Source organism: Melospiza georgiana, chromosome 3 (assembly GCF_028018845.1).
Source record: "Melospiza georgiana isolate bMelGeo1 chromosome 3, bMelGeo1.pri, whole genome shotgun sequence".
NCBI lineage: Eukaryota > Metazoa > Chordata > Aves > Passeriformes > Passerellidae > Melospiza > Melospiza georgiana.
Genome location: NC_080432.1, coordinates 31275869 through 31285353, shown reverse-complemented (window position 1 = coordinate 31285353; position 9485 = coordinate 31275869). Strand labels below are relative to the sequence as shown.

Below are 9485 nucleotides of genomic sequence, written 5' to 3'. Positions count from 1 at the left end.
CATACATAAGAGAGTGTTTCCTGATCCTTAGGTAAACTTATCCAACTGATCTTGTCAATGGGTATCAGCTACTTTAGTAGATATTTTAGCACAGAAGAGATAGGAGAACTGCTTTTTAAGAGTAGGTTAATGTTAGATACCTCATGTACAGTGGGACTACACTCATAGCTGAATACGTATTTCCAAGATTGGGGTTGAAAACTGGAAGAAAATTTTGCCTGAAATATCTTAATTGAACTAACTGAAGTATTTTTATTTTCTTTCACACCTTGAGGAAAGCTAGGTATGTTAATAAGTGGCTACCTTATTACCCTGAAATATTTGAAATTGTAGGAAATACTTGACAGTTGCAGTGGTAAACTTGTGTATATGTATCAACTTCAGGGTGCTCATTATTGTACAATAAAGGCAGCGACTTATACAAGAAGTATGTGATTTTTTTTCTTCACATTTCCCTTTCTTGCCCTTGTCTTTACAACCACGGACACCACTACCTTTTATCTTGGTCTTTTATAAAGATAAGCTTGATAAATTATATTGTTGGAAAATAACCAAACAGCTCTTTCTTCACAAGAAATTGAACCTAATACTGTGAGCATTACACAACAGGAAACATTAATGTTGAGGAAAGAATGCTTATCTTTCACTCATACAATTATCCTAAAATGTGACTTGATTGAATTTGCTTCCATATTGTAAATTGTGACAAACTTCTAGATTTTCTGAGTTGACAAACTTCTAGATTTTCTGAGTTAGGCTTTCCTAAGAGCTTTTAATCAGCCAACATCAGTGATGGCAAATAAGTATCATTCTCTAAAATGTGAAACACAAAAATGTCAACAAAATTGCAGGAGGGCTACAGCTGCTATACTGCTCTAGGCCTGAAGAACACACATGAGCACTGGGTGAATGAATCATTGCATTCCTCTAGCATGTGGTTTCTGGGGATACAAAGGACTGTAAGAAATGCCAGGGTGTCTGTGGGATGCTGGGCAAAGAGGTACCAACACCTGTTTCTACCTTGACACTTTTTCATAGTGTGATTAAAATATTAAACTGCTCTAGGTGGGGGCTGAAAATGAAACACATATTTTTCAGAGATTACACAGCAGTAACTAAGCCTGGATCTAAGGCCTTGCGACTGTGGGAATGAGAGTCTGGAGCAAAAATCAATAGGCATGAGGATGCAAGAGGAACACATGCAATTAGCAACAGTAATTGCTAAGTCTTGAGATGTAGCATTTAAAAGGGCTCTTTACAGCTCTTGGAAAAAACCCTCAGCTGCTTTGACTAGCACAAAAAAAATTTACCTAGACTATCAGTTCTGTGAGTGCCTATTCATGTTGGGAGCAGCTTCAGAATTTGCTCTGAGAAGTAGAAAAAAATACAAAAAAATGTAGTCATTTGATTCACCAGCAAGAGGATTCCCTTATGTCACCTGTCCTTTCTTACCTGCATCTTTCATTCTTTTTGTCTACTCAAGCTACTGTGCTGAACAAATAACATGGGTCTGAAGAGGAAAAGAGAGAAGTTTTGTTCATCTGCATTGAGACTTCTGCTGTCATTTTGCCATTTTCGATCTGTAAGGCAATATTAAGGTGATGGATGTGAAGAAAAGGCAATGGTAAATGCAGGCATACTTGTAAGCAGCACATATCTCGGCTTGCAAACATTCAACACTTAAAATGTACCATTAAGTGGAAGCTGCAGCTACAGAAGGACAAGGATAGGCCTGTCAGGGAATGTTGCGCTTTCGTCTGCTCGCTGTGAAACCCCGCACTTTCCCTAGTGGGATCACGGCTGAATGAGCTCCTCCGTCCGCCGCACCGCAGGTGTAACCTCAAACTGTCGGAAGTCACCGGGAAAGTGGCGGCTGCTTCTCCCCAGGAGAGAGAAGAACTGCTCGGCGGGGCAGGAGGGAGAGCAGTCAAGTAAGTGCTTGCTCGGATGTGTCGTGTCCTTACAGGGCGGCAGCTACAACCTTTCTATATGTTCTTGTTACTCCTGCGATCCTCATCTGGAGAAACCCGCACAAATAAGGGCCAGGACCTTCCTTATTTTCTGGCCTGCGAAGCGGGAAAGGTAGCCGGACTCCTGCTCGGCGCAGCGGTCAGGAGCGCTGCCTCCTCGGGATCGAGATCCTGCCGCCAGCAGGGAGTGAGGGAGAGTCCGTGCGCTACCCTCCTCCTGCGGCGGCGGCGGCGGGGCTGGGCTTGTCCCTCCCCCGCTGCTGACGTGTCTATTCCCTCCTTCCCAACCCTGCTCCCTCCCTCCGCGGCGCTCGCCGACATGGCTGCAGCCTCGCCGCCGGAGCCCCGGCTGCTGCTCGCCCTGCTGCTGCTCGCCCTGCTGCTGCTGCCGCCGCCGCCTCCGAGCCCGCGCTGCGCCGCCGCCGCGGCCGACCTGGGCCGCCGCTTCGCCGAGCGCAAGCGCTGCGCCGACCTCGAGTGCAGCAGTGAGTGGGGGCGGCGGGCACGGCCCCGGCGAGGGAATTGTGGGCGAAGATGCCTCCCGGAGGCTCTTCCCTAAGCTCCTTCCTTCCGCCGGCTCTGGCACGGAAATTGGGGAGAATCGAAAAAACGGGAACGCGACGCCCACGCGCTCCGTCTCTCTCTACTCGGCCAAGTTTTCAGATCCTCGCTGCTCCCTGTGTGGTTCCCCCCTCCCCCCCCGCAGAGCCCTCTCAGGATAAACCCACTCTCTGGGTGTTCTCTGGGATAATTTCAGGACCGGGTCGCTGGGACACAGATGTCGTCTTTCTGATTTAACATTAATGATAAGCTTCATAGCTCATCCCTGAAGTGTAGTTCTCCCGCGCTTTGTCAAACCCTTGTCTTGACTAGAGTGCTTGCTTAACTTTTTTAGCTATAACTTGCCTTTTTTTTCTTTTTTTTTTAGTTATAACTTGGCTTGTTTGTTTGTGTTAGTTACAGCTAAAAATTTCCTAGTTATACTTTCAATTTACTTTCTTATCTCTTGACCCAGTCTGGAAAATAGCAAAGTGATGCATGCGAGGTCTTGTTTACTGCCAGTTAGCAAAGACGTTTTTCATGTAAATTATTTTTAAAGTCATACTCTTCTCTTTGTTTTCTTTGGACAGTGTTAATGTGCCGAGGGAAGGCCGTGCGGGATTTTAAAGGTCCGGATTGTCGTTTTGTAAATTTTAAGAAAGGAGAAGCAGTGTATGTATATTATAAACTAATAGGAGAATCCACTGAGCTTTGGGCTGGAAGCGTAAGTACTGTAGAGCATTTCTTCTGTTTGCTCTTCTTGGTAATCGGTTCTCATTTGTTTTGCCTTGTAAGAGAATGCTTGGAGTTTTGAACATGGCTAAATAACACAGAGAATGCTGGTTTGTCATGAGGCTGGTGGGAAATAGGATGAGGTGTGATCAAACCTGAGTGCGATGAAAAATGGGCAACTCTGATGTGTCTAAAAACTGTTAGAAAACTGCCTTTGTGTTGAAAACCTACTATTGCAGCACTGTCAGTGGTGGTGGCTACAGGGCCACCTGGAAGCTAAGCCTCCCTTCCCATTTAGGTGTGCTTGTGTTTTCCCGTGATGTGGTCTCATACTGCACTCTGTAATCCTGGTAAAGATCAATGCATGTGCATGATTTAATTGTGCTTCTCATCCGAATATTCATCTGCCTTCTTCCCCTTTTTATCTAAGCTGCATGCAGAGTTGGAGGAAAAATAAGTAGTAAAACTAGAAAGGATTAGGGGAAATTTGATTTCTAAAAGGTCTGTCTCTCTTAGCTCTGCTGTATCTTGCAGAGTAGTGGCCTTGTCTGAGTCATCGTCCTTGGACAATCTGAAAGGCTTCTGCTAATGGGGAAGGAACATCACCATACTTGCAGTTGCTTCATAGGAAGCTCCTCTCGACTTTCATAAGCACCTTATTTGCCTGGCAGAGGCAGAACTGAGATACCATGGAGGAAGAGCAGTTTCTCTGGGCTTCCTTTGAAAGTGTTGGCAATCCAGAAGTTGCTTAGACCTAGTCCCTGTTGCTTCCTCCTCATGTTTCCCTTACATCCTTTTTAGTGTCTAAATTGTTTACTTCAACCTCTTTTCTTAGTCTAGTTTTCTACAATGGATAAACAGTTTTGACAGTGGTCTGGGGTGCTTGAAACCACACCTGGGTGTTGACTGTGGGGCCAGTGGTTTAGTGAAAATCGGGATGTATCTGTAACCACTTCAGGCTGGGCGTGGACAGCCAAGCTCTCAGTAGGAGCTGAATCCAATTAAAATGATACAGAAGTGAACAGAAAAACTGCAGCACGTGGTTAACGAAGAGTTAATAATTCTATCATGCTGGTAATTCCCTTCTGACATGTACTGTACCATAAATAATCTGGGTAATTAGTTGGTACAGGTTTCCAGGACTGCCAGTTCTTGAGATGCAGAGTAGCAGCATGGGGCCAATTTTGCATCCTCTAACAAGGCATAATGTAGGCTGCAAGATCAGACAGTAGGTTAAGGTAATTGCTGAGTTAATATTCAGCTTAATTATTCACTGATAGGCAGCTCATGCAACAGTTAGGTGTGTCTCCAAGTTAAAAGGATGTTTGCTTTGAGTTTAAAGTAAAAGCTGCAGTTGGCAGGTTGGAAAGAATTCCCAAGCTCCATTTTATTTGTTGTAATTTTTCAACTGTGTTGCACAATTTTCCATGCTCCTTTTAGGGCTGTGCTGCCAGACTGATTCCTTTTGGTTGGTAGCTATAACCTTTTTTTCTTTTATCCCTCTTGGATTGACTGCTGCTGCTTTAATCATAACACTGCAACAACCAGCGTGGAAGCACTGCAGCGGGGTCAGAGGTGCCTGCCTTTCCATTTTGAGTAGGGCACTGGCACAGCTGCCCCTGACTCACATACAGCACTGGGGTCTCTCCTGTACCGTGACTTTCTGTGTCAGATTTGGCTGGGCAGCCTGATTTCTCATGCCAGGTTTGGCTGGGCAGCTTGATTTATGCAGGCCAGCCATGCCTGCTGTGTGAAGTCTTGGAGCCAGGGGCAAGCTGCTGCTTGCTAATTAAAACCAGGCTACCCAGTGAGGTCTGCCATCAAAAGAATTCCAATGCCATGGAAGGCATACTTCCTTCTGCCATGGCCCTTTTGGGATCTCATTGCGTGACTTCATGTGGGCTTTGTGTGCATTATTTGATCCCATCCATATACCATGCTGCCTTTTTCCATTCCCCAAAGTTTTTTGTGAGAGGATTTATTAGGGCAGAATATAAGCTATGAAATCAAGGGTTTACTGGAGTTCTTATTGTCAGTTGTGAGCAGAGGTCAGGGGAATATGTGTATGAGAAGCTTCAACTAATGCAACCTGGGGCTTATTTTAAACAAGTTGTAAATACAGATTCTAATTCCAAAATCAATGTGAAGGAGCCATGAGAAATACAATAGTATTTCTGACCTGAAGGGAGATGATCTGATAAGAAAAGGAGCCTTTCACCAAGGCTGAAAATTCTATAGCAGTTGGGACTAGGCTTTATTTGCCTTTGCTTTTCTAATTCACTCCGCCCTTTTCAAGTCATTGCTGATTTTTTTTTCCTTGTGCCAGCAAACACATTGTATTTTGACAGAATAGTTCCTTTATTTTGTGATGCCAGTCATGAATACTAAATTGCTTACAGAGCACACACTATGTTCACTGGATATTTTACATGTGACAAAATTCTGGAACTCAGCTGTAATATGTATACTGTGCATTATATGGCCTGTAGTTTTTAGCAGAGCTCTCTAAACCTCAATAGTAAAGCAAAGCCAAATGCTTGGAAGATACTCTATGACCATTATTTAATAGTCATTTTATGTTATGAATTTCATTAATACATCAGTTGCAGGAAAATGCTTGATTTTTTCCCCAAACCCAAAAGATAGAGCATATCAGGTGCTCTTGTCCTCTGCACAGTGTTCTGCTGTAAATCAGTCTCCTCTTCAGTATCAATGTTGTGTTGCTTACACCATCAAGTTGTTGTATAGACTCCTGTGCATTTTTCCTGTGTTCTGCCCTCACTTTAGCAGGGTTCAAAACGCCAGAAGTACTTCAGATCATTAAAAGAAAAACCTGCTCCTTTTCACAAAACATTTTGTCAAAGACACTTTAAGGTTGTTATTTTATCTTATGGCAAAGGGATGAACTTAATACTTTTGATTCAAGGTTGAAAAAAACCATTTCTGGCCTCATATTACAAGAAATAGACTTAACTGCAGATTGTGTCTTCTTTGTGTTGTTTTTTGTTTTGTTTTTGTTTGTTTGTTTTCAAATCTTGTATATAGGTTAGTAGAAAAGAAGACAGGATGGATAAAATTAAGTAAAACAGGAAGACAATATTTCTGGAGGACTCAGAGGGTCAGGGCAATACTGTGTTTTCTTAATGCTGCCAATGCTCAGCAGGTGCCAACCAGCTCTTCTTTGCCCTGTGTTCCAAAGTTTTAGTTACCTGTGCTTTAGGGATGTGGGCTTTAAAATTAAAAAGATTTGAACATCATCTTCCATAGCTGTCTGTTTTCTGATAGATGATGTGAGAGTGTGGCTTCTTGGTCAGTGAATCTGCAGCTGCCTGTGACATGTGGGCACCAGGGGAGGCAGATATTGTACACACAGCCATGCCATGTGTTTTGTCCACGCACAACTTTTTAGCCAGGAAGAGAGTGGTTATTTCTCCCTTATACACTTGGCATTGATAATCCCTTTCCTCTGTCATGTCTGTAGAGAGTGAATGTTTGTTTTATTTGCACAATGAGGCATTTTTTTTCCCTTATAAGAGAGGACTTGTAAGGAGAGAAGCAGATGAAATTTTGGGCAGGCAGATCCCATATGGCTTATAAACCACAGAAGTGGCAAACTGGGCCACTACAGAGAACATGAATGGTCAGCAGCTTGGATTGCAATAAAGGAGTTTCACATTGTGATCCCTGATTATAATGGTTGTTACAGATATTAGTCTGTAAGAAGGCTTTGAAGCTCTAACTTTTGTTTTCAGTAAGATAATTAAAAACTAGAGTTGAAGTTTAGAGAGAAAAATAAGCCAATTTACAATTAAACTCTAGTGTACTACACAAAGACAAGCTTTTGATGTGACTTGTCTAAATTAATTTCCCATTCCCACTGGTAATTCTCAATAGTAAACATAATTCCCAATAATAATCATGCATACATGATCTGTTTTCAGTAAGAGAGCAATATGTATTTACAAAAGGTGGAGAGGGAACAGTGTGGGATTTCTTAATACATATGTAACTAACTTCAGAGATATCAACTATGCAAGGTAAGATCTGAATGAGAAGTACATATTATTTACTAGGTACTAATTTCTTCTTTTATTTTTCTTTTTTTTAATACCACTTTTATTTCCCAGATATTTTGGTTGTCTAGGAACTTTGTACCTTTCTAGGTGTTTCCACCAGACTCTAATTACCTCAATTATCTAATCAGGGTAGTGATTGCATGCTATTAATATTGGCTTCTTGACAGCCGTTCTCAGAACTCTTAAGTGTGAACATTACTCTGTGTAGATCATATCTGGTGAGTGATAAAAGAGATTCTTGTCTTCCACTGTTTGCCTTGCCTTAGCACATTGAAAATCACCATTCTGTGACTGATTTTTTTGCTTGTGTCAGGCACTGAAGAGAAACAATGCTTTCATAGAGGAGGCGGAGGTATATTTTCCAGAAAGGTTTTTAAATTATTAATTCTGCATTTTAAAATGATGCAATTTTGCATTTCCCTAAAATCTGCTTTAAGAATTTTTTTCCATAAGTTACAAGGTGAGCGTATTTTGGGCTATAATATTGTGCGTGGATGTAAATCTTATTAGTCAAAGATCCTCTTCTGCTTGCTACTTGAGAAAATCCTTGAGGTGTGTGTGGTGCTTCTGGTGCCTGCACAATACCAGTTAAAGCAATTGAGTCAGAAGCCTTGGGATTTATTCCCAACTCTCCTAATAATTTGTTATAAGTCAGGCTTTAAAACATGAACCGTGAAACTTAAACCAGCTTCACAAGGCTGTTGTGAAATGTGAAACCTCAGTGAAAACTCTGGCATAAACAAAGCATCACTGGTCTTCTTTTATTCACTGTGTTAAACTTCATTTAGAATACTTGAGAGTCAGTTCAACATATTTGCTAATGGTGCCTGCAATTTTTTACATAGTCATGTCATTTCTAAACCTTCTTTACTGTTTTTCATTCGTGTTTGTTCTTTTGCAGGTTGGAAGTGATTTTGGATATTTTCCAAAGGATTTACTTGAAATAAATCATAACTATTCCAGTGAGGAGCTAGAATTACCAACAGATGTAAGTCTTACTTGTTCTGTCTTTCTTCTTCAGTTGGGGGTTTTACTGTTTCTTACCTCCGCATTCAGTAAAATTCCCAAGAAAGAAATTTGGAATACTAGTGATTTTTACTAACTTTTTGTTAGTAAGCAGCTACATACTTGCAGAGGTACACATGTATGTATGGGGGGTAGAATCATTGTGCAGCTCTGTATGTGGATGGGTGTGAAAGCATCAGCCCAAAATGTGGGTGTTGACCTTTCTTTCCTCAAATGTTATGGTTTTCTTTTAAAGAAATCTGTTTGCATTGAACTCTATGCATCCTGATAGCTGGCTAGTACATAGGCCTTCTGGTGTGTAATCAAAATGGCTTCTTTTCCCAAGCTTTCCAAGTTTAAAGTACTGTCAGAAGCAAACAAAACTGGGTACACTCAGCCCTTTGATTCTGGAATTGGTCCTGCAACCCTTTCACACATGACTGGCTTTCATGCACTAATAGCAGCAACTCCAGAGTTGTGTCAGTAAAGCCTTTTTGAGGCTGTAGCTTTCGGTGTCCTTGCAGCACAGAAAGCCGAGTGAATCCTGCATCTAAGGTAGCATGGCAAGGGAGGGTATTCTGCCTCTCTGCTCTGGTAAGACACCACCTGCAGTGTTGCATCCAGCTCTGGGGTCCCCAGCACAGGAAGGACATCAGCCTCTTGGAATGAGTCCAGAGGAGGCCACCAAGGTGATTTGAAGGATGGAGCACCTTTCCTATGAAGAAAGGCTGAGAGATGTGGGATTGTTTAGCCTGGAAAAGAGAAGCCTCCAGACAGACCTAACTGCAGTCTTCCAGTATTTGAAGGGAGCCTACAAGAAAGATGGAGAGGGACTTCTTATAAGAGCATGTAGTGACAGGACTACAAGGGGGAATGGCTTCAAACTTAAAGAGAGCAGGTTTGGATTAGATATTAGGAAGAAATTCTTTAGAGGTACTGAACAGAGAAGTTGTGGATGCCCCATCCCTGGAAGTGTTCATGGGCAGGATGGATGGAGCTCTGAGCTACCTGGTCTAGTGGAAGATGTCCCTGCCCATGGCAGGGAGTCGGTGACCTTTTAACCCTTTTCAACCCAAGGCCATTCTATGGTTCTATGAAATTGTGTCTCACACTGCTTCTATTTATTTTTCAGAAACTGCATGACAGACAGGGAGCTCCTGCT

At 42.3% G+C, this 9485-nt stretch overlaps 1 protein-coding gene across 2 annotated transcripts in view; it reads left to right on the top strand.

The window, feature by feature from the left end:
- Positions 1-2289: 2289 nt before the first annotated feature.
- MIA3 (MIA SH3 domain ER export factor 3) overlaps positions 2290-9485 on the top strand; it is a 27588-nt gene continuing 20392 nt past the window's right edge. For both annotated transcript variants that reach the window (XM_058019353.1, XM_058019352.1), the window contains exons 1-3: positions 2290-2455; positions 3101-3234; positions 8220-8306. In XM_058019353.1, coding sequence (XP_057875336.1) covers positions 2290-2455; positions 3101-3234; positions 8220-8306 — 387 coding nt within the window. The remainder of the gene's footprint in view (positions 2456-3100; positions 3235-8219; positions 8307-9485) is intronic.